Source organism: Strigops habroptila, chromosome Z (genome assembly GCF_004027225.2).
Source record: "Strigops habroptila isolate Jane chromosome Z, bStrHab1.2.pri, whole genome shotgun sequence".
Taxonomy (NCBI): Eukaryota; Metazoa; Chordata; class Aves; order Psittaciformes; family Psittacidae; genus Strigops; species Strigops habroptila.
Genome location: NC_044302.2, coordinates 26175803 through 26199895, shown reverse-complemented (window position 1 = coordinate 26199895; position 24093 = coordinate 26175803). Strand labels below are relative to the sequence as shown.

Below are 24093 nucleotides of genomic sequence, written 5' to 3'. Positions count from 1 at the left end.
CTCAGAACACTGCTAGCAACATCTAAAGATTTCACACTCCATTTAGAATCAAAAAGTGCTTCTCTTGAAAAACATCTAGAAATTATGACTGAACTGCACAGGATTATAACATTTTTTTATTACGATTATCTATGATAAAGTCATTTTTATGTGTCAGCTGTTGTTTAACATCACATAAGTCTTGACACATTATGGAGCAAAACTTCCCATACATTTAGATTTTACAAGTAAATCATCACAGTTCTAAATACCCAAGATGTCGCAATATTTAAACTTACAACTTATGTTTTAAATATTCAATCCAAGTAGTGTTACAAGGCCACTGTCAAACCCTTACGACTAAAACTTGGCTAATTCTTAACAACAATAGTCAGAGACAGTTCTTTACACTTAAGATGTATCATTTACCTAGTAGTGTATTCCTTACAATACAAAAATAATTCTGAGACCTTCAAAATCTACTTTCAGTGGGATCATAGCAGCAGTTTACGCTCCATTTTGGGCTACGTTCAGGTAAAGCACAATTCTGAGCTAGGAAATCATTCCTAGATTTTGGTCAAGGTAAAAAAAACCCCAGTCAATTGCTGTTATCTACATACACTTAATGGACTTAAGCATGGCTTAATAGTGCATTTTGACACAAGAGTATCTTGTAGCTGATACTGTGCACAAATTTAAAGAAATGATGGAGGCTATCTTCTCTTTTGAATTGGCATGCCTGTGAGCCTTCTCTTAGGAGCCGAAAAGGGTTTCAAGGCTTTCAGTATTGGATAAAATAAACCAATGGTGGTATAACACAAAACGCTAATTCAACATGATCTCACTCTCTTAATGAACATTTCCAAAATTTTAGCAACTGGCAGGCTTTGTGACAGAAGAGGCCTCTCTGTCCGTGTAACTGCACGGGGCTTAGCATCAGTGCTCCTACAGCCTTCCTGACAGGATAGAGCAAGATTACTACTGGTATTACACCACACATGGCTAATTTGAAGGAATTCGATTACTGTCAGGTAACCTGTGACACCACAGTTTCACCTGGATAACTGGTGTAACCTTCAGTGCTGGGTATTTCTTCGGACATTCTGATTTCAGCCACCTCGGATCTGCGATTGCCCATTGTGAACCCTTGCCTATCCAGAACAGTGCCTGGACTGCTGTGTGAATAGCAGCATATGTCAGCAGGCTAAAAACGAAAACCACACTGTGGCATTTGTTCTGGGCCTCTTCGCTGAACAGCTTTTTTGCTTCCCAGGCTAACTTTTTGTGTTTCTTCCTCTGGCCAAATGAGGCCAAGACAGAAAGCTCTTGGCTTCATTTATGACAGAAGTCTACCTGCTGATTAAACACTCCCTCATGTAATACACTCACGTTTCTGGGTTTCTCCAAAAAAAGACTATGATGTGAGTGATAGTAGGTCTTTCAAGCACGGCATTGCTGCACCTGGTTTGCCCACTTGCCATTTTGCTCCAGCTTGGAGATAGGCACTGCTAACAAGAGCTAGGCACAACCTATCAGTACAAATCCTGGTAAAGAACGTACTCAAATAGTAAAGGCAGGACTGCTGTGATCTGCGAAAGGAGAAAAGCATGACGTAAGACAGTCTCTTTCATACTTTTTACAGAGATGCTTTTTATTTTGCAACTGTTTTTTCCACCAGAATTCACACCCGTTAAGAAGGTTTCAACTTCTACTCCGCCATGCCTCAGATGGAGCCCAGTCTTTGGACTCCCTCTCTGCTGGGCATGATGAGGGATGGGGGAGAAGCTTCCCCATAAAGAGGAAGTCAAACAAATAAGGTTTAAACTGCACTAAAATTTGGGAAAAATTTATGCATTCTTTTTAGTAAAGTATATATGTCTTTATACATATATACTTGTCTTTTTATGTCTATATACAAAAATAACATCAGTGTCCTTTTAAAAAAGTTAAATATATATACTGTTAGAATAATTACACAAAGTCTAACCATTTCAACAGGTTTTAAGTATCACACACTCAATTTTCATAAGCAAGTTACAATGTCATTTAGCATTTCTCACTGTATGCAACTTTTTTTTGGAACAGACTCAAATGCAATGCACTTTACTTTTAATATAAAATATATGCAGCAAACACTTCATAAGCAAACAGTAAACGGCTCAAGCTACATTCACTTCATGGTAACCAGCATATGGGCCGTTTAATCCAGCACCTGCAGTAGGGCAAGATAATGTTAAAGCCTTCCTCCTTCCCCTACCACAGAGCATTAACAACTGAGTTACAATCCAGTCACATAAAAATACTTTTACTTGCAAATAAAGCCTTTAAGTTTGTCACAGTCCAGTTTGCTCAGATTTACACAACAACATACTCTGTAAGTAATTTTATTTTTTAAATGAGCTCATCAGAAAAAAACGAAACATATCAAGCAAGGGCTCAATCCACTTTGTACAGGCTAGTTTAACACATTAATGCATTAGTTCACAAATTCTCCAATTCCTAACTTGCGCATCTGTAAGCAAACAGTTCCCTAGCCGAAAGCAAGAGCACTCCTTCTTGCTCCTCTATCAAGGCACAGGCATTCCCTGCACCCCATGGAGAAGCATGACAGCCTCAACAGTCTGTCTGCTGCTAGATCAACATCAGAAGCTTTTGGGGTAAGCTGATGTATCTATATACCTTCCAGCTTGGAAGTCTAGTCTGCAGCATGTCTGTATGTTAGTGGATTCTAAAGACACTGCCAGACAGCTACTCAGCTAAGATGCAGGAGTGCAGCAGGCACCCAGCAGGTGACAACGGCTGCAGGACAGCCCTCATCTCTTTCTGCCCGCCGAGTCCTCTGCATGTGCTGCTCCTGCTTTGACCTAACGGTGCTGCTTCCACCAGCACACACTAGCTCTTGGCGCAGGCTGTGTTAGGCCAAAACCTGAGCGGGAGTTGAGTGGGTGGTCACAAGTCTAGTGCTACATCAACAAGGTTTCAGGCATGAATGTGAAACCTCTCGTTTTGGCATATGTGCACCTGTCAGAATTGTAACGAAAATAATACAATATATTTCAATCACAGTATGTGTGCAAACATGCCCTGAAAGAAATAGACAGAAAAACAATAGCTTTGGCTGAAGCGACCAGCTGACACACTTTTTATAAAAGTAGGAATAAAGTAGGAGAACTTTTGCAGCTCATTTGTGTCAGTTTGCCAGCTTTTTACTAACACATACTGCTTTTGCCTGTATCAACACTTTCACAAGCCATTTGGCTTTTCAACAGGGAGCAGATCACACAAAACACACTAAGAAACACTTTAAGAAGTGACTCTGGGATTTGTAATGCGAAGTGCTATGCTTGCAATGGACTTCATGGCACAAGTAGAAACCTTGTGACAGATTCCAGCTTGGGAAATGTAGTTGGAAGCTAACCGATATAGCCTTTCTGCCCCAAAGATGTTGAAGTGCCCAGGCAGTACCTTCTCCACGAGACCTCTGTCCACTAACTCCAAGAGGCGCTGGCAGCTTGCAATGTAGTCGCTGATTTTGCTGTAGGGAAGCCAGTCAATCATGGATCCATCGTACACCACATCCCCGCTGAACAAAATCTTCCGTTCTTTGTCATGTAAGCAAATGCTGCCTCTGGAATGACCAGGCATGTGCATGACAGTAAGCTGTCGGTCTCCAAGGCTGATCTCATCCCCTGCAAACAAATGTGTTACAGGAAAATATATCTATGATAAACACCACAAAAGAGTACGACCTACCTATACACTGAGAGTTTAAACATACTATATATCCACAGTTATATATCCACAGTGGGAGCGGGACATTTACTTTCTTGGTGAGTGCCAAAGCAGCACGTGAAAGACAGGCTTGACAAAAGGGTATTTTCCAATGATGGTAACAGTTAACACAGGCTTGGGCTGTATTAATTCAATCTATTCTCACTCTAGTAAACTAAACAATGCGGAAAGGAATGTGAAAGACAAAATAAAACAGGAAACAAACTGAAGAGATTTAAGCCGGATGTCCTTTTAAAGTTTAAAAAGTAAGCATTTTACAATTTGTTATCATCTTACCCTCACTTAATTCGCCTAGAATTGCACTGCTGCTACTTTTGAAAGGCAAAAGGACAGAACATGAATTGCAAGAACAGCCTCCACACACTTTCTTCATCTCACTCAGTCACATACATAAAAACAGTACTTCCTTAGCATGAGGTAATTTTTTTCCAGCTTAAACATGCATGTCTTTTCACTGTTCTAGCCACTGAACCAGCACTTTCAGGAGCAAGTCAGCCTAGGGATGAAGAACTGGCCAAGCAAGTCCGCTGCTGATTTTAAACTGCCATGCCAGCTTAATTATAAATGTGCTAACCCTGCTAATTAAGGGATAGCAAATATGTAAACTTTAGCACTGTGTAGGGAAGGAAGACCAATATATAAGCAACCTTCTTACAAGCAGCTGCCTAAGTACATGAAAGTGTTCTAAAAGATAACATCCAGTACCATCATAAAATGATGCTTAAGATAATCCGCACTTCAATTGCCAAGGAGAACAAGAAAGTTATCAGACCTCTGCTGTTACTAGAAATCTGAAAGTTACCGATCTGCCTCACACCAGAGACAAGCATGCCACAAATTTCCTCAAAACTCACCAAGCCTAAAGGTACTTAACTGCTGGAACTCAGACCTTTTGTGACAGGACCTTTGGTGTTCAACTGAAAAGGAATACTGAACGTGCTACAACAGCTTTGGGAAGTCACTGGAGAGGTAATATCTGACTATGCTGTACCCAACAGGGAACAGATCCCCACATTTGCACAAGCAGCTAGTTTCAAAATTATAAAAGAGGACTTTCAGACAAATTCTCTTTCAGGGAAATGTTGGGCAGCCTTGGCAGGAGAAAGAAACAGACTTGACCGTTGAGAAGATTGTGCTGAAAATGCCTGTATTCGTGAAGGAAACCACAGTGGAGGTGGTGAAGTTAATGGAGGAAAGTGTTCAGGTGGGTTTCAAACTGCTCCTGGCACTGAAAAAATACAAAGAAACAGAATATGGCATCCAAAATTTAAGGATGTGTATAGAATTTAAGCAAAAATCTTACATTCTGAACCTGAAGGGGCAGCTGAAGGAAACTGTGAGTCTTAGAAAGATGCGAGTGACTAGGAAAACACTAACTGGTAAGGCACAATACAAATAAATGCAATTTTAGCTAGAACAGCCACAATGAAAGATCTGGTAAGATTAAGGTAATGCAACACCTAAACAAGTGAGGCAGGCAATGTACATACAAATAAAAGCTGTGGCTTTGGATGTAACAGAGTACTGCCTCCTTCTGTATTTTCAGCACTGCTGGATATCCTCACCCCACAGCCTTCCACGTGCACTGAGATGATATGCCACTTCCACGCAGCCTGTCCCAGTGAATGTTGTGTTAGAAACCTTGGTGTTACTTTGTTAGCAAGTGTGCTTCATCTTTTACAAGATTACCTTTTTAATAATTCCTCTCTTTTAAAGAAAAAACAATTTACACTTGTGCTGATTGGCCACTGTTAAATATCATGCCAGACCTCCTCTGAAGCTTTGAGTAAGTTCAGTTCTGGTTTTCCAAGCATCTATGCGGGATGGCCTAATATATCAAGAGGACAGCGAGACCCCTGCAAAAGGTGTCACCTGTCTGTCAGATAGTTACCCTGTAACTCCTTCTTCACCATATTGTACTATTAGGTGGGTTGTTGCTGAAATAACCTAGTCATTGTTTGCAGCGAGAGGCTAAATGGATTTTTATTTGTAAAAGCCACTTCAGTAAATGTTACATTTACATAAATACTGCAGAACAAAACCCACGTTCTCTGCAGTACCTATTTCAATAAATTGCCTTGTTCTTTACTCTGTTATGCCTTGACAGCTTATAAATAATAAGAGTTACCACATACCAGAGCTGATTGACATGGTGACGTATTGTTAGAAGCCTAAGGCAAAACCTGCTCAGTCACTCAAATTACCACTGAGTGATTCTCAGTCTAAGGAAAAAAACACCTGCATCAATGGGCAAACATATCAGGCAAACACAGGGTATTTCACAGAATGGTTTGGGTTGGAAAGGACCTCAAAGCTCATCCAGTTCCAACCCCTGCCACAGGCAGGGACACCTTCCACTACAGCAGGTTCTCCAAGTCCGGTCCAACCTGGCCTTGAACACTGCCAGGGATGGGGCAGCCACAGCTTCTCTGGGCAACCTGTGCCAGCGCCTCACCACCCTCACAGGGAAGAACTTCTGCCTGAGAGCCCATCTCAATCTCCCCTCTGGCAGGTTAAAGCCATTCCTCCTTGTCCTGTCCCTACAGGCCCTTGTTAAAAGCCCTTCTCCAGCTTTCTTGTTGGCCCCTTTAGGCACCGGAAGCTTCTCCAGACTGAACAATGTCTGTTTCTCAGTTCCAAACAGTACTTTGAGAACTGGTAGAAACAATCATTTAAGAATATAACCCACTACATATCTTTGTTGTCCCACATCGAGGACTGCGGATGGCTTTTAGATTCTGCAAAGAGAGTTGCAGAGACTGTAAGCAAAGAAGAAAACATCAGTTTAAGCATCACACCTGGCTGGAAGGTGTCCCTGCCCGTGGCAGGGTGTTGGAACTGGATGAGCTTTCAGGTCCCTTCCAACCCAAGCCCCTCTACGAGTCTACGCAACTCGAGGAAACGCATACAGCAGAAGAGGGCAGCAAGAGGGCTGCTGCTGTGCCACCGGGGACTCGCAAACACCGCGTACCACCCCAGCCCCGGGTGAACACGATCCCGGCAGTACCGCCGCTTACCCTCCTGCAGCAGGCGGCTGGGCCGGACCGGCGGGACGCGGAAGTGCCGAGCCCTCCAGCCGGGCCGCGGCGGCCGCGCCACCTCCCGGTCCGACAGCCAGGTGACAGTCTCGTAGTTGTCTCCGCGCAGCAGGGCCGCAGCCTCGGCGCTGTGCACCGCCACCTCCTCGAAGTGCTGCAGCCCGCCCGAGTGGTCGAAGTGGACGTGTGTAGCCACAGCTAGCAGCGGCCGCGGCGCGGCCCCATCCGCCGGCGCCAGCAGCCCGGCGGCGCGCAGGTAGTCGGGCAGGCTGCGCAGCCCCAGCCCCGCGTCAATCACCACGTCCCGCTGCGAGCCCCGCACCAGCCAGATATTGGCCCGGTTGCCCGACTCGTAGAAGCGCTCTTGGATCCAGAAAATCCCACCGCCCAGGGGCTTGTGCGCGAACCACTCCAGCGCCGACATTGTCCAGCCGGCGGCTCATATCCCCGCGGCGGGGCGGGGCGGCGCCGCGGCCGGCCCACTGCGGCACCCGCGGGCGGAGAGCGACGGAAGGGGAGTCCTGAGGGGGATCTCCGAGGGGACGGAGGGGGTGAAGCCGCCTCTTCTGTCGCGACAGGGCCGGGCGGAGGCGGCCGAGACCCGTCTGCGGCAGGGGAAGCAGAGCCGTGAGGCGCGGGGGGCGGCCAGCGCGGGCTGAGGGAGCGAGACGGGCGAGGGAGGAGCCGGGCGGGTGTAGCCGCACGCGGCTGGGGCCGGTGATAAATGCCTTCATCCTGTAAATGACGCCTTATTTTAACACCTTCATCCTTCAGTGGCACAGGTTGCCCAGAGAAGCTGTGGCTGCCCCACCCCTGGCAGTGTTCAAGGCCAGGTTGGACGGGGCTTGGAGCAACCTGCTCTAGTGGAAGGCGTCCCTGCCTGTGGCCTGGGGTTGGAACTGGATGAGCTTTATCGTCCCTTCCAACCCAAACCAGCCTGTGATACTGATTTTACCTTAAGGGGCATCAGCTGAAAAACAAAACCCACAAAATCCCAGTATTTTTATTTCAATCCTTTCTCCTTTATATGCTCTTCCACTGGCTGTACCTGTCTGAAAATCAAGGATCCACACACCATCGAGATTTTTGCTCTGAGGAAAACGCACAGTAAGGCGAGCTCATCCCAGCGCTGGGTCTCCTCACGTCCACTGCCATCCCACCGACTGCTTTTCATTCCCTGCTGACTGACTGATCGACAGCGTATGTAGTTTTGAAGGAACTTTAAAAGCTTAAATCTGAAATTCTCCTCATTTGTAGAGTGACATGCACACAATCCACAGACATGAAAACAGGCCCAGGCACTCCATTTGTCATCCCTTGTGGCAGCCAAAACACTGTGGTCGTCGTGGTAACTTTGTCATGCTTGGTGACTTAGTTGTACAGCTCAGTGTTTTGTTCATTATTTCTTCAGCCATCCATTACTGTCACTTTATGGTATCATTAGACATAAACCTTGTAAGTTAGTATGCCTGAAAATGCCACAATTTTCACTAAAAATGTGGAGTTGAAATACCTCTAGTTTTAAAATTGTTACTTCTCGTCAGCCTAATGTGCTGTTTCAAGACAGTCTTACTGAGAATTTATTTTAGAGCAGCATTTAAAAAATGGATCTTTATATTCACCATAATAATGCAAACAGTGTGCATCTCCTTGCTGGCTGGACATTTCCCTTTTTTTATATTTCTGTTGTTGACTCCCTTTTTTCACATATAGATGATGTAATTGTTCATGTTTGGGGCTTTACCGTATCTTTTATCTTTCTCCTTTCTGTCAGGCTCGGATCTTGCTTTTCATCCTCTTTTCAAATGAGTTTGCTATTTCTTTTTAATTTCCAGTTAATTAAATGCTCAGGCTTCACTTGTGCTTTGTTGCATTTCTTAAAATGGTTTATTTAGGTCTCTCTTTAGACAGTCTTCTGTGCTGGTGAGTGATGTGGAAATATATAATGTAATTTCATTTTATCCAAGCAGAGCTTATTCCTGTTGAAAATCACAAGTAGGAAAATACTCGCATCAACTAGTTTCTCACTGGCATTTAATAATAAAGGGTATTGCTTCCATCTGCGGGAACTTTAAAAGATCTTAATCTTAAGTATGCATTTCTTTGCTTCTAACCATAGTCTTCGCCCAGATTCCTTGTTATTTTAGACAAGCGTATGAGAAACTGCAGGTATTGTGCTGTTTCTTATTTCCTTTTTGAACTTGTTATCTCACCTGCACACTAATGGTGGAAATAGATTTGATAATACAGGTACAGCAGCAATAAATCTGGAACAGACTCGTTCTTACCGAGCAGGGTACAAAATGGTAAGCTTGCAATTAGTGGTAAACAGCGCATGGGATTTCTAGGCTGGGGCCTCGAAGTGATCTTGCCATGGTCTGGGGGAGAGAGCAGTAGCACACTGCTTCACCCGGGCTTCTCTTGGGTCCCGTTTCTTGACATCTTCCCTGTAAGAAGTGGTGTTTCTTACATTTTGCTTTGCTTCCAACCCACCGGTCATAAAATCCAGAGGTGAAGATTGGCATAACAGTGAAGGTGGTGAGATCTGACTGTAAATGTAGTTTTGCAGTCTGTTTTTCTTTTACATCCTTGCTGAAATGCTTTAGTTAGCAACAACCTCCTTTGATCAGCTTGCAGACATACTGGAGTCCTTTGATGCTTTTACCACAAACCTCTTTGCTTTTGGCTTTTAATCAGTACCCAAAACTAGTTACAAACAAAAAGGGTGTGGGGAGGAAATAATCTGAAGGATGAAGAAGCCATGCGTGACAAACGCGAAATGTTTTTTGGAGAAAAGTTCAGAAACTGCAAAATACATTCACAAACAGTTCAGGTTTATGGAATCATAGAATCATAGAGTGGTTTGGGTTGGAAGGGACCTTAGAGATCACCTAGTTCCAACCCCCTGCCATGGGCCAGGGACACCTTCCACTAGAGCTGGGTCCTTGAACCTGTGTTGGGATTTCTTTTAATCTTCTTTCTGGTTCTTCTACCATGATGTAAGTCAAGTCAGTGCATCTAAGATTTAGAAGAAGAAAGTTTAAAATCCCTAGGTTAGGGTGTAATTTCAGGCACACAGAGGCGTCTAGCAGAAATGAGGGGGAATTGATTTTAGGCATGTACCAGATTTATACTATGTCGGAAGAAAAAATGTCTTTCTGTTGAAAACGATACTTGGTTTTAAAAGTACTGTAATGTTTGTTAGACATTAATTTTATAGGTAATATATACTTGCATTTGATATATGTAACAAAAAGAAATCCTTAAAAATCTGTCATGTTTTCAGTAACTCCAGATGGCTGGGTCAAGTAGAGGAAGAGGACGTGCTGCATTCACCTTCAACATTGAGGCCATTGGGTTTGGTAAAGGTGCTGCTCTGCCTGATGTCATGTGTCAACCTCCACCAGCCTTTCCTGTAAGTACAGCAGATATCTTCAAGCACGCTGTCGGTGTTCAGGTAAAGAGTATTCACTCTTATGTTTAGATAATGTAATGGACACACCTAAGCTCTTTAGGTCAGTTTTGAAGTATTTAATGTAAGTGATTGTTTTTCATACTGTTATTTCTTGTCCCTTTCCTAACTGTCAAATCTGGTATTTAACTAGATTGCAAGATGTTCATTCATTAAAGTCCTCATCATGATTTGATTTTCTGGACGTTACAGTAACAGAAACGCTGGGTATCTGAATTTTTTTGAAGTTACACTAGCCTTTGAAGCTGTGAATGGATTTGCCGATTTTAGAAATTTACCATTTATGCAAACCTGAAAGATTTTGGATGATTGTCTTGTACCTCAACAGCAGCATTTGAAAGCAATTTGAAAATAACTGAAACACATTTTATGCAATTAAGGGAACTTAATTGAGTTTTGGCATTTGGGATGCATTTGAAAATTAAAGGGGAAGAAAGAGCATTTTCTGACTGCAGTTTGCTGTGCAGGGAAGCTTGGACAATCTTGAGGCAGAAAAGCAGTCTTACAATGTTGCAGTTTTATATAAGAGAACTTACTGCTTATGGCAGGATTTGATCAAGGTGCGTGTAATTTTTCTCACTCTCACGTGTTATGATACAGAACTTGCAAGTTTGATGTATAACTGGTGCTGTGCTGAGATTGAGTAGTTATTTCACCCAAGGTCTGACTTACTGAGCAAGATGTTATATATCCTTAGTCCACCTTCACAGTTAAATTATGTGATTTCTTTGATACTAAGCCTGTTCCTAATGTGAACGTTGCAGTCTGCTTGACAGCACAAGTAAACTGAATTCTGTGTGAACTACAGCTTCTGCAGTTACAGTCAGCAAAGGATCAGCCCTGTAGGAGAATTACTAGCCCCTACTATTGTATACCATGGAGAAGTTGAAGACGCTTTCTTCTTTCCGTGAATAAATTTTCAGAACTAAGTTAAACTTCTAAAGGGAAGTCTAGTGCCATTCAAAAAAAACCCCAGTCAACCCGGTGGCATAACTAGGATTGATAAAAACTTCAAGAGTTAGGTTTAATGATTGGGCAGTGCCTAAAAGTGTATTACAGCTGTTGACTGACTTACAGTGAAATTAAGCAGTGAATTGTTATTATTGCATATTTCTAATATACACAGTCTGGGTTCTTGCGAACTTCCTGTAGATGCAATTAGAAACCCAGTTAAGGAACATCAGCTTACCATCAGCAACATTGGTGATTTAAAATATTGGCCAGGTAGCAAATAGCTGCAAGGAATAAATTCCTCTCATAATCCAGCGCTGGGACTTGTGGTAGCACTTTGTGCTTTGCAGTTTACCACTCAGGTATTGATCACACATCATCTGTGGTGTGAGAGAAGCATAATCCGTTCTGTAATTCTGTCTCTGGCTTTAGCGTTCTTTATACTTTTAAAACTGATTTTGTTTATATTGCTTTTCCAATTTCAAGCTTCATAGTTAAAAACCACCAAAAATCCAAACCTTAACGATTTAAGTGTAGCTGACAGAAACTGAACTGCATGAAGGTGAGGGCCTGTGTGCTACCTGGTTGTATAACGGCACAACCAAGTAAAGGGTGTCCCTGTTACTCAGAGCAATCATACTTAATGCTGTTAAACCACTGTTTTAGAATAGGTGAAGGCCAGAGCTACTCGAGGAGAGAAGCAGTGTGTTCTGAGTAAGTTAGGCTGGTGTGAAAAACTGGTTTTGGCAATTAAGAGCTTATCATGACTATGAATGACTATTTCACAGTTCTAATACTTTTTTCTTTTTCTTGGTTTCTTGATGTGTTTTTAAGAAAGACACAGCAAATTCATAAAAAGTATAAATTTAGTTGTAAACATAGTTGTGCTTTTCAGAATGCAATAAAGTATACTTGTGAAGTAGTATAATGCATAGTTGCACTCTTCTGTGATTAGCTGTGTTGATTGTAGCTTTTGTTAGTGTTTCTGTGTATTTGATGGATATTAAGACCTTATAAATAATAAACATAATTTGTACAGAGTACAGACAATAAGCCAGTGCCTCTGAAAACAGGAGAAGATGAAGATTACATGTTGGCCTTAAAACAAGATCTTAGACGAACTATGAAAAAAATGCCTTATTTTTTGGCAGTAGAGGAAGATCATGAAGGTTTGTCTGTGTGCTTTTTATTTTTATATACATACCTTCAGTAGTTGCTATTCTGCGAATGACAATGTAGTGAAATGCATGTGGTAAAGATGTATTTTGTACTGATTATGAGGAATAAAATTGGCAGTTTATTGATAGTAGGGAGCTTTATTGCTTTTACTGAGGTTGTAGGTCACACACCTACAAGTGCTGTAACTGGAAAGCAACTACTGTGTGAAAGAGAGAGGTATGAAACATGTTTTCCTTTTGATACACAGTAAGAAACATTTAGACCAACTATATGCAGTCTTTTCAATTATAAGCAAAATAGGCATAACTACATGTTAAAAATACCCCAAAATTTTGCATTGCAGCAAAACCTGGGTGAATACTAGTGTTCTATTTTAATAGTGGAAAGACATCCTTAAAATAATGTTGTATTTAATAGCTGGACATTTTTAAAGGTACTAATTTTTTTTTTTTCCCCCTATCATTCAGGAAAGATTGGTAAGAATTACTGACAAGTCACCTGAAATATGAAGGTTGAGATGAAGATAAGTGATTTACTGATGTTGGCATCAGAAGCAGAGCTGGATTAGAAGCCAAAGCTTGATCTTACTCTGCTTGACCTAAGAATGTCTTTTGCTTATACATAATTAAAAATTATCCACTTTTTTATTGTTTGATAGCAATTAATGCTTTGCTATACTTGACATCCAGTCATACATCATAATACTGTTAAAATCCAAGCTTTCTGGTTGGAAAACTGAGCTGGGAAGAGTGGGAGCAGGGTAGGAAGACTTTAATGTCTGTCTCCCTTGCTGTGGCAGTGTTGTAAATCTAGCAGCCACAGGAGGTTATTACTGTGAGAAAGGCTTCTTTTTATTTGTGATTTTTGCCTGGTTGTGTCATCCTCCTGAGTGCATATTCTGAATGTCAAGTCCTGTCACAGGAAAATAGGAAATACAACATAGCAGGAAATGCCACCTGTTGGACCCTGGGTCCAATCCGTGCCAGAGGAAGTCGTTAAAAAGCTTATAAAATGTTTAAGAAATCCAGAATGGCCAAACACTGGATAGTCTTTTCCTTGCTATCTTGTGCTGATGTTGAATAACAAGAGCTGACTTGAACTCTAAAATACATGGTTTAATTTCCACCCCAAAACCATCAGAATATTTTCTGACTGAATATTCCTGATGTCGATATGACAGAGGTTCATTTTCCAATCCCCTCTGAATTCTTGATAATTTTTGTTCATGGGGTAGGGGTTAATTCTAGAGGTTTTTGAGGCTGCATGCAGGTTTTTTTATTAGGCTTTGAACATAACTCTGATTAACACACATTATTGATTGTCCACTTGTTCTCACGCTAAAGCACTGATTAAAATGGAGCAGCACGCTGCAGTGCAAGCTGTGAACACTCTGCTGCCCAGATGTTGTGGCTCACAAAAGGCAGAATATTTCCTCTGAGCTGCATCTGGAGCCCAGCAGTCAGCAAGATGCAGCAGGAAGCCGTACTGCAGCACAGGCACAGCCCAGGGTGGACCCTGGTGATGCAGCCAGGTAAAACCTTGGTTACACGACAAGGAGAACAGATCTGATCTTCCTTTCTAGATCCCTGTTATGAATTCCAGATTACTTTTTTATCACATCTTCTCTTTCATCTTCTGAGGAAGCAAATTTCGATCTCCTTGGGTTCTCATCTTCCTAAAGGCTTGCAGTGCTTTTTATCTTTGTCAGGCTTGAAGTTTGCAGTTTCCTTTTCAGGCACACAAAAGGAAACTGCTGTGCCTGAGAGCTGGTCAGGGTTATTTCCAGGGAACCAGCCACTTTAGGAGGACATACTATCTCTGTTTTCCAGCTCTGCCTCATCTGATGGTTCTTACTGTTCACCTCAAAATCATCTGTTTCTGCAGCCTTCTTTCTGAGATTGAGTGATCGCTCTCTGTTGCTGAGTGTGTTTCTTAGTAGAACTGCCAGCTTTGAAGACTTCTACAAAATCTGGCAGTTGCAGAGAAAACAGGTAGTCAGCCACTTGTACGCTCAGATAATGCTTCAGTTGTTCTCCTTGTCTCCCCAAGGGTACGTTGGTACACTGAGGGAACTTTTTACTGATCCTGCAGTTGTACAAAAATGCCTCATCTGAGGGGTGGGATATAATTACATCAGCAGTGGTCTGCAGCTTAAAAAGCTTCCTTTCATCTCAGTCATGGTATGCAGTTGTCTCTGGGACTGCATTATGTCACAGAAGTGGCCTAGCTTTAAGAAAATCACTTTCTTCCTCCAGAGTAGATAATTTTTAGCTGATCTTTCCTGTGATCTGGTTTACAGCCCCTTGCTCCCCTTGTATTTCATGAAAACGTTTGGTAGGACTAAGAGAAACACAGGAGGGGGACTGTGGGCAGGAGCTCCTTAAATTTGCTTTGCTACAAGAGCAGATGGGTTGTTTTAAATCCTCAGCACAACATCTGTGAGCCAAATGGTCCTTTGAAGTGTGAGAAGGGAAACATTTTGATTAGTTAGGGCATAGCTAGCTAGCTTTCTTTCATTATTCAGGTAGTAAATGAAAACCATGTCTCATACTAACTGGCAATTTTGATGCTGTAGTGTGACATATAGGGTAGATTTTCATCATTCATTTCAACACTCATTTTGTGAGGAGCAGGTATATGCTATAGTAAGTTCCCTGTTTTCCTCACTTTATAAGCTGTGAATCATTCATACTTTTCCTGTAGGTGTATCTGCTACGTGTGGGTGACTGTAGTTTGGAATTAATCCAGTAGCCATGAGCGGCCAGAGTCAGACGTATTTTTTTATGATGGCATCAGCAATTAGTTCTTCACTAAGAGCTTCGAGCTGAAATCAAAACTATTTTCTTTCCCTACAGTTTCCTACAGCATCTGTGAAGGCCACTTACGTTAAATGCCACTTGAGGCGCTGTCATTTTAAATGCATGCTCGTTGTTGCCCAGTTTAAGTAGGTCTTCTGCTTTCACTCATGACTAAGTTTAAAGTTGAGCTTCGTTTCTGATGTCTTCCTTCTCCCTTCTTTTTCTCTGGTGAGTAGACTGTAAAGGTCACAGTCTGTATTTCTTCCCACTTTTTGTAGAATACCCACAAAATTATCCCTGTTTGGCTAATAAGTTACTAATGCAATCAGAATCAGTAATTCTGCATTAAGTGGATTTTGCAGTTGGGCATTGTGATTTGGGAAGAAAAAATGGGACCGATTTAAAAATACTTAAGTTTTGATACTGCTTTTGTCATTAGAGATTGTACAAGAAAGTTTTCTTGGAGTATGAATGGATGTACTATACAACTACTGTACGATTTACAGTGCATTTCTCAGTTTAGTTCCTGTGCCTGGAAAGAGGTTAAATGGACTAGAATGTGTTGCTGCTGTTCAGGACACATCTCTGTTATGCTGCAAAGCTGTGCCATTGCAGAAGTACTGAATGTTTTGGGGGCTGATCATGATCATTCTGAGACCTGGGAATTCTGGGTACTGTCTGTGATGAGCACAGTGGTGATGAACGTCACTGGCTGCTTTTGTAGCAAAGGTTTGATTGTGAAACTCTTGAGAAAAGAGTTAGCATTCAGTTGGTATTTTAACCTAGTTTCCTTGACTGTATCTGCACTTCATGTTTTCACGCATTCCAAGAACAGAAGTTTCAATTATAATCATTTTGGGGGGTGGTGGGTTTGTTGGGGTTTTTTTTAGGGTGGGATAGTTTTTTGATTGACAGGAGATGGCCCAAAAAAGCAACGCAGCATTCAGTGGTTTTGCCTTTTTTTGGATGGCTGTAAAATCCAGCTCTTGCAAGTACTTAGGTAATGATTAGTCAGTCCTGGGAATTATTACAAGAACTGCTCAGAGTAGTAACATTAAGCTGTTTTTTAAGTGTTTGACAACAGCATTAGAAAGTGTTCAATGTGGAATTAAAAAGTACACTGTTAAGTTACAGGAAAACATCAGGGGCAGTGTCTGGGTTGCCTTTTATTTAATGGAATTCAATAACTCTTTCTATCCTTTATAGTAATTGAGAGGTACAGTAAAAAGTATCAGGACAAGGAGCATGCAACATGGACCCCAGGTAATATCTGAGATTACCAAAGGCTAACTGTTTATTAGTCTGTGAAATGTTCTGCTCTTTTAAATGTTTAACTCATTATTTTTCAAGGGGGAAAAAAAAAAAAAAAGCCTTACCACCAAGTCATGTAGTCCTTGTTGAGGGTTACGTCCTTTGAATGTTTTCAGATCAAGAAGTATTGTTTTCTAAAAAAAAAAAACCAACAAGATAAACCTGATCTTATTTATTTACTCAGTTGAAACAGCTGATGAGCAGCACAAGTGCAATCTTTAGCTCTCGCTCTAGCTTTCCTTCTTCCTTACTTGCCATGCAGATACTGGTTTTGAACTGGGAGCAAACACTGATGTAACTAAAAATAACCCAACCCGATGTCTCAGGTGCCTGGGTTTTATAACATTAGACTTCACAACCATATCTGTATAGCTCACTACTGCAAGTTTAATAATGGAATGTAAATTGAAGGGCACGTGGGCCACTGGAAGGGCTGAACCTTGCCCTCTTTGGGGCAGATGCCTGTGACATGAAGTGAGTGAAATGACAGTCCTCAATTTAAAGTACAGCCAGAATTGCCTAAAATCGTTATCTACTAAAACATGTAGGCATGCATGTAAATAGGATCAAGCACAACAGGGGCCCCTGCCTGGCCTTGGTGGGTGGCAGGGGGAGGATTGCTGCTGTAAATCATCATTCATACATATTGAAGCTATTTTCTGTACAGATTGGAGGAGGCTCCCAAGAGAGATGAAGCCAAGGAAGAAGACCAAAAGAGGTATATATTTTTAAGAAGCATTTAGTGCACACTAGTTGAGTGATAGAAGACATACTGGAGCTGGTTAGGGGAAAAAAATGGTAGAAATGTCAATTAGTCTGAACAGTCAGGACTTTTGGCAGATTTTTTCTAAATAATTTACAAGTCTGCTTGTCTTTTGTGGTTTTTGCTTTGCGTCTGTAGGGTGTTTTAACTTACAGGAACAGATTTATAATCCTTTCCTGCCTTTCATATTGATGTACGATATTAACATACAGGATAAGTAACAGTGAAAGATTAAAAAACCCCTCACAAATCTTGTTGGTGTGAAAACTTATATCTTTAGTCAACACTCATCCGCCTTCTATTCAATGAATAGCTGGCTGTGCAAGTTTCCATTATATTTTGGGTTTCTCAATTATCTGTTTATGATTTGGTTGACTTTTGATTTTTTTTTAAGCCTTTTATATGTGATTTAATGTAGCCTATTTTCTATTTTCCCTGGTTTTACTTTTTTTGTTTATTTTCAGCTTGCTTCTGCAGAATTGTGAACCAGATCCTTCAACAGCAGTTGGAGCTGGTATTGGTTGTTCTTACAGGAAAAAACTTTTTTATTACACAGCATCATACATGTATTTGCTTTTCAGAGTGTTTTCTAGCATGCATGACTCTAATTTTAAGTTCTCTGTAGAAGTCTGTTGCTCTGTTGATGTGAAATAACACTTGGCCTCCTGTATCTAGCTGTCTGTTATATATAATTGTTTACGTTCTTGTTCTCTTTGTCCTAGTCCTTCATGTGTCATTTTTCAGTTCAAAGATAAAATAGAAAAGGAAAAGGGAATGTGCAGTAGTCATGGAGACTAGCTCAGCTGGAAGCTTTGTTCCTTTTAAGAGCGTCATTGAGAAGCATAGTGTTAAAGGTAGACTGCAAGATTCAACTGAAAATTAAATACTTACTTGCAAGATTCAACTGAAAATTAGTACTTATGTGCAAAATCTCTAAAGGTGAAACCAGTACCTCCTACTTTCGGTTGGTTTTGTTTGGTTTGGTTTTTAATAAGAAACTGGATTGGATTTTGTAAGCCTGTACACAATAATTAGCTCCCTAAGATCCAATGAAGTCATAAATGCCAGTTTATTATTTCTTGTTACAATGATGTGATTTTCATGAACTGAGAAAGCATCAGTGCTCACTGTCGGGGATTTTCCCTCTTTCTGTTGTGCCAGTTTCTCTATTTGCTCTTAGAAGTACGTATTTGTACATAGTTGTAATGGCAAAGATCAGCTGACCATCAGAATTAGATTGGATTAAAAAAACCCCCAAAGGTTCCTCTAGAAACAAAAATCACGGGGTTTAGGTGTTTTCTGGGAATCACAGAACCACAGACTGGTTTGGGTTGGAAGGGACCTTAAAGCTCATCCAGTTCCAACCCCCTGCCACGGGCAGGGACACCTTCCGCTAGACCAGGTTGCTCGAAGCAACCTAATTCCTATCATCTGAATCCTGATGATACAGAGGCCATAAAAAGTCCGTGTGACTCAGGAGGTTTGTAAATAGCTGAGCAGTGACATGATAATCTTTGTTCCATTTTGAGGACAGCCATCTTAGGTGACACTTCATAATCAAGTGGTGCAGTGGTGAGGGAGTCAAGAGAATCTGCACCAAAATTCAGAGAGACTTCTACCACCGTTCTCCCTTTGCGTATTGCAGGAGTGGGTTTGGCATCACTGCACAGTTGTATTTACAGGCATAGCTTCCTTTCTGCACACCTCTCCCTTTCCCTTTCTGGTTTCCCTGAATGTTTTAACCTCAGCTCATGTAGGCCAGCCATATCTATATTTATATAGCAATCAGATGTATGCATTTAAGCCCAAGTACTGTGAGAACAGGTATTGGGGAAGATGAGATTGTATTCCATTTTACCTCTAAGCTACATAGATGTAAGGAGCTGGTTTTCTTGAAGTTCTACTAACAATGGGTCATTCTCTAACTGCAGAGACACCCATCATTTAAGATCTGCATGTCTGTTTTCATTTCCAGGCTGTTTGTTCTATACGCATTGTCTCTAAATGTCTGCAGAGACGGTAATTTTGAATCACACTTTCCACTTGTTTTCCTTAAAAGCCTACTTCATTCTGGATATGTTTGCTTTGACGCTGTTCCTGTGTTATTAGAGAGCAGCTTGACCCTCCTCAGCTCTGTGCAGTGCTTTTGTCACATAATCACTTCCTAGGCAAAGGAAATTACTGAAATTAACTGAATGTTATTTATGAAAAATGCTTTTGACAAAATGCAGTTCTCTTCTTAGCAGCTCTTAGTGTTCTGTTTCCTTGAGTATTAGGCGAGATAAAATACATAACCTCATCAGGTTACTATCTGCCCCAGAAAGGACATCCCCTCCATCAGTGCACACTGTTTTCCTTTCTGCTGCCACTTAGTGCAGCCCATTATAGAAAAGGGGCAAGTTACATGAGTTTGTCCATGGGAAGCTGTGTGGCTATACCAGTTTGGCACTTTACACAGGCACTTTTACCCTGCTGAGAAGAGCTAATCAGATTAGTGTTAGGTACAGCCCTGTGTTGTAAGTTTGTAAAATGCTGAATAGGTCATGTAAGGAGAAGTTCTGCAGGAGAGGACAAAGATAGTTCCATTGTGGAAACGAGACTTCTCACAGAGCTCTATAAATGCTGTCACGTCTCTCACTCTGGAGCTCTTTAGTTCCTCTCATCTACTTGGAACTTGGGCAACCTTAGTTTAGGGTGCTGCAATCAGATAACTCTTACCTGGAATGCTATTTTTGACCTTCACTCCACCATATAGTGAAGTAGTGTGAAGAGGGTGGATTGTAGGGATTAACTTAATGAAGATTATATTTATGAGAGCCAGCTGTGGTCCAGAAGCCATCTTGCTGCAGTAACCATGCCTTCTGTGTTGGAGCTAATAAACTCCTGCCTGCCTTTTATTGTCTGTCTGAAGCACCCAGCTCTTATTAATGTGTTGCATGAATTGGTAACATTAACAAGTTCATTTTCAAGATGATGAAAAATAACAATTAATATTTTGTTCTACTTACCTAACACATTGTGAGTAGGTAGGTGAAAAGTATTTTGCAAAGCTGAACGTCATGCTTTGGCCAAACCTTTGGTCAACCAACTGTTCAAAGTGAATTTCAGACTGGGCCCGTAGGCATCACTTACATAAATCAGGCATTTACACTTCCATGAATGATGTAGCTTGAAGCCTAAAGCAATGCTAATACAGGTGGCATGGGTTTTCCCTGACATACTCAAGATGTAGGCTCTTAAGAGGAAGTAAAACAGGAGAATTTGTGTTCTTCCATATTAAAAGAAAAATAATAGCGATGTGTTTTATTCCAGCAGGTGCAAAACCAAAAAAGGCAAAAAGCTCTGAGCCTAAAAGTAATGTGGATGTGTTGAAAAAAATTGAGGTAAGATGTGCATACTCTTTCTAAACTGTACAATAGAAATTCCTGAAGGAAAATGAAACCTTCAGTATGTTTTTTGGTACAAATGAAATAACCAGAGCAGCGTTTTTCTGGTCTTGTCTTGTTACCCTGTCAGACAACTGTTCTGCAATGTGCTAGCACAAGGGAGAGCATAAGGGTAGAACTTGGCCGTGGAGAAACTGTTTTCTTTGCTCCTGTTTGACTCTGAACACAACAACCAGCTGTTCTGCACTGGGTAGTGATGTAACAGTTACTACTAGAGCTTATTGAAGGAGGAATTGGTGCCAGAGCTTTTAAATCTATTGCTTTGGCATTTTCCTGGTGTTGGAAATTAAACGAGTTAATAAGCTGAGAGGGAAGAAACACACAGAAACTTAGGAGGAAAGTGACCTTAGTTTTGGAGGTGAGTACCCACCATGTGGGAATGGGAAGCTTAGAGGAGAAACAGCCTTGTATTTTTTCTCTTGGTGAACCACCAGTTGTTTGGTGCAAAGAGATTATTATGATCAGAATGTGGTATTGCGTTATCAAGTGTGACATGGCCTTCTACTGTCAATTATTTTAACAGCAACTGGTAAAGGGAAATCATCATCTCAATTTATTACACGAGACATACTTTTCTAGACTTCAAGTCCAATGGCTAATGCTTGATCAAGTAAGTCCTCATGGAGTTCTTATGCTTCATATTATGTTGTTTTAAATACTGACCAAAAAGCATTTGCACTGCATTGTCGTGTAACATTTTGGTAGTGGGGAGGATGTGCTGTTGCTGTAACACAGGATTACCTTGTAAAGGAGATTGCCTTGTGGCAGGAGTTGGAAAAGAAGGATGATGAAGAAGAAAAATCTGAAGATGAGAAAGAAAAAACAAAAGACAAAGAAGGTGAAGATAATGAAGAAGCAGAAGAACCAGAGGAATATGATGAAGAGGAGCAAGAAGAGGTATAATGTTGATTTTCTTATTTACAGGAAGTCTGGTCCCACTCATTGAGTAGTCTGTTGAATGTCAGACGAAGAAATGCCCTGATCTTCTCTGAAAGGGAGAGTTGTAGTGAGAGGCATTATTACATTCATTTTCATTCATTTTCTTCATTGCATTATATTGTTTTAGTTCAAGTGGGTGTGTTAGACTTGTTACGTCTAAAGAGCTCAGAAAAAAGATCTCACAAACAGGAATGTGTCCTGCCACAAATCAATACATAAAATTACTCATTTTCATCACTAAAACTGTGATGCCTCTTCTTTCATAGATACCAGGATTTCATTAGGGTGTTTTCCTCTTTCCAAAGAAATAAGGAAAGAAAAAAACTATTACTGTTTCAAAACATGGGTGCTCAAGCAGTTCCAGGCATTTTCTTTCATAGATTGTCTCCTCCAGAGATGCAGCAATAGATGGGGTTTTTTTTCATTTTGTTTAGGCAAATGACTACATTTCTTCGTATTTTGAAGACGGAGACGACTTTGGTGCTGGCAGTGATGACAACATGGATGAAGCAACATACTAGCTATTGTTGCTGGGTGGTATACTGCTCAAGCCTTACATTACCTGAAGTAGAATTGTGGAGGTGCGCCAAGTATCAACAGAACTAATGCTTAAGCTCTGTTGGTTTTAAGTATACTCTACAAAAACATGTTGGACAATTGTTTTTGATTGCACTATGCTGTAAAACAGGATATGGAATCCTTTGTTTTGTTCTTTTGCCAAATGTTTCACAGACATGCTCCTTCTTAAGGCTTTCTGGAATGCCTACTGGTGGATTAAGTGATATGCCATTGTATTGCCTCTGCACAGAAAAGAATGTATGCATCTCAATCAAACTTGTGCCTAAGCATTTGCACTAGTCAGTTCTACGCTTCAGCAGTCAAGTCTTGAAAATAGGAAGTGAAATTCTTGATGATTGCAGCAAAAACAGAGATCTGGCCTTTATGGACATAAGCTGCTCGTATTTGGGAACTACTTCTCCAAAGGAATTTATGTAACTTCTGAATTCAGGTGACTAAAAATAATTAATGACTAAGCACTTTAATATAAACTGACTTGAAAGTATGAGAGTATTTTGAAGAGCTATTATTCTAGTTAAAAGAACGAATTAGTATCTTGGTAAAAAGGGTCTGTAGTACTTACTTAACAATGTGAATAAGGTTTAGGAATAAGCATTAAGTAATAATTAAGGGTAATTTCATTTAGAAAGAATATATGGCAGAATTTTAAGTTCGAGAAATACAGAATCCTGGTTTTCACCAGTGGCACACAGATCAGTGACAAGAATGTCAGTCCTTTCTTTGCCTCAGTTTCTCCACCCCTAAAGGTGATCCTAGCTTTCTTACCTGTTAAGTGAGATGGCAGATGATAGGTACCTATGTAACTGTTAATGCATTTATTTACTTCCTAAAGACAGAAACTTAACAGACAGCAAATTAATACAAAAAAACCCCAACCAACCCAAACAGAAAACAAACAAACCCCCGTAAACAACTCAAAAACACAGGAAGAGAATGCGATGAAGTATTTTAGTGCGTGAGGTTTTAATTAGGAAAACAGGACAAGAATGTTGAGAATAGCAAAACTAGAATGTTTGGAAATACCCATTTTACTTAGGAACTGACAGCTGACACGCAAACTTATTCCTGTGATTATATAGTTGAAGAACACAGTGAGAGCATTCTCTGTGTCCTGTTGTCCTTTGCTGGTACAAAATATCATTGGTCAGTGTTAATATATTACTTTTGATTAGGGTGTTTTGTTTTGGTGTTTGTTTTGTTGGGTTTTTTTTTTACTTTCTTAAAACATTCTGTTCCTGATAACCAGTGCTGTTATCAGATCTCATGAAAGAACAGTTTTAAACCAAAACCAATTCTTTTATCAGCTAAGGAAGCTGCAGAAGTTTCCCTTCTGAGTCTGGTGTTAAGCAGTACCTCACTGCTGCCTGGAAAACAGTACTGTATTATTCTGTGAACTCCTGTATGTAGTAAGTATTTGATCATTAAGGTGTAGCATTCAAGTGCTCTGATACAATACATATCAGATGTAAAGGAAATGGAACTAAAATGCTATGCAGGTCACACCCCAGAGGTATAACAATTTTATTTGGAAGTGTTTGTAGCTATACAAACAATTTTTAATAAAGATTCTGCTGCATTGCATAGCAAACATACTCTGTTTTCTTTTAACATCACACATGACAGCAGCTGTTTCTTGAGCAGGTGTGACTGTTTCTTGCATGATACACAAGAGAGATGAAGATACTGTGAACAGGGTAAGCACACTGAAAATTAAATTCACCTCTAGCATGGCTAGTATCTGCTTCCCCCACGTAAGGTGAACAGTGAGACTCCTTGCCTCTCACATAAAGAATGCAAATAGATTGCTTTTGCCAAAGGCAAAACTAGAGAATCAACACCCGAAGCG

The 24093-nt window shown here is 40.9% G+C and overlaps 2 protein-coding genes across 17 annotated transcripts; one reads left to right on the top strand and one right to left on the bottom strand.

Annotated features, from left to right (window-relative positions):
• Positions 1 to 94: 94 nt before the first annotated feature.
• On the bottom strand, positions 95 to 7454 carry MBLAC2 (metallo-beta-lactamase domain containing 2). Its single transcript, XM_030511576.1, has 2 exons — positions 6789 to 7454; positions 95 to 3668 (listed from the first exon to the last, which is right to left on the bottom strand). Exons 1-2 carry the CDS (start codon positions 7231 to 7233, stop codon positions 3283 to 3285), a joined length of 831 nt encoding a protein of 276 aa, XP_030367436.1. The 5' UTR covers positions 7234 to 7454; the 3' UTR covers positions 95 to 3282.
• POLR3G (RNA polymerase III subunit G) lies at positions 7181 to 23828 on the top strand. Of its 16 annotated transcripts, none has more exons than XM_030511566.1 (13): positions 7182 to 7436; positions 7874 to 8009; positions 10096 to 10224; positions 10749 to 10841; positions 12306 to 12401; positions 12879 to 13942; positions 16416 to 16472; positions 17188 to 17238; positions 17748 to 17849; positions 20596 to 20666; positions 21253 to 21339; positions 21435 to 21626; positions 22103 to 23828. In XM_030511566.1, the coding sequence occupies exons 6-13, from the start codon at positions 13813 to 13815 to the stop codon at positions 22187 to 22189; spliced, it is 777 nt and encodes a 258-aa protein (XP_030367426.1). In that variant the 5' UTR covers positions 7182 to 7436; positions 7874 to 8009; positions 10096 to 10224; positions 10749 to 10841; positions 12306 to 12401; positions 12879 to 13812; the 3' UTR covers positions 22190 to 23828. The 16 variants fall into 16 exon arrangements, with proteins under 16 accessions (XP_030367422.1, XP_030367426.1, XP_030367417.1 ...); XM_030511557.1 differs by having other exon boundaries at positions 12272 to 12401; positions 12879 to 12887; XM_030511556.1 differs by having other exon boundaries at positions 7182 to 8009; positions 12272 to 12401; positions 12879 to 12887.
• The last annotated feature ends 265 nt before the right edge of the window (positions 23829 to 24093 follow it).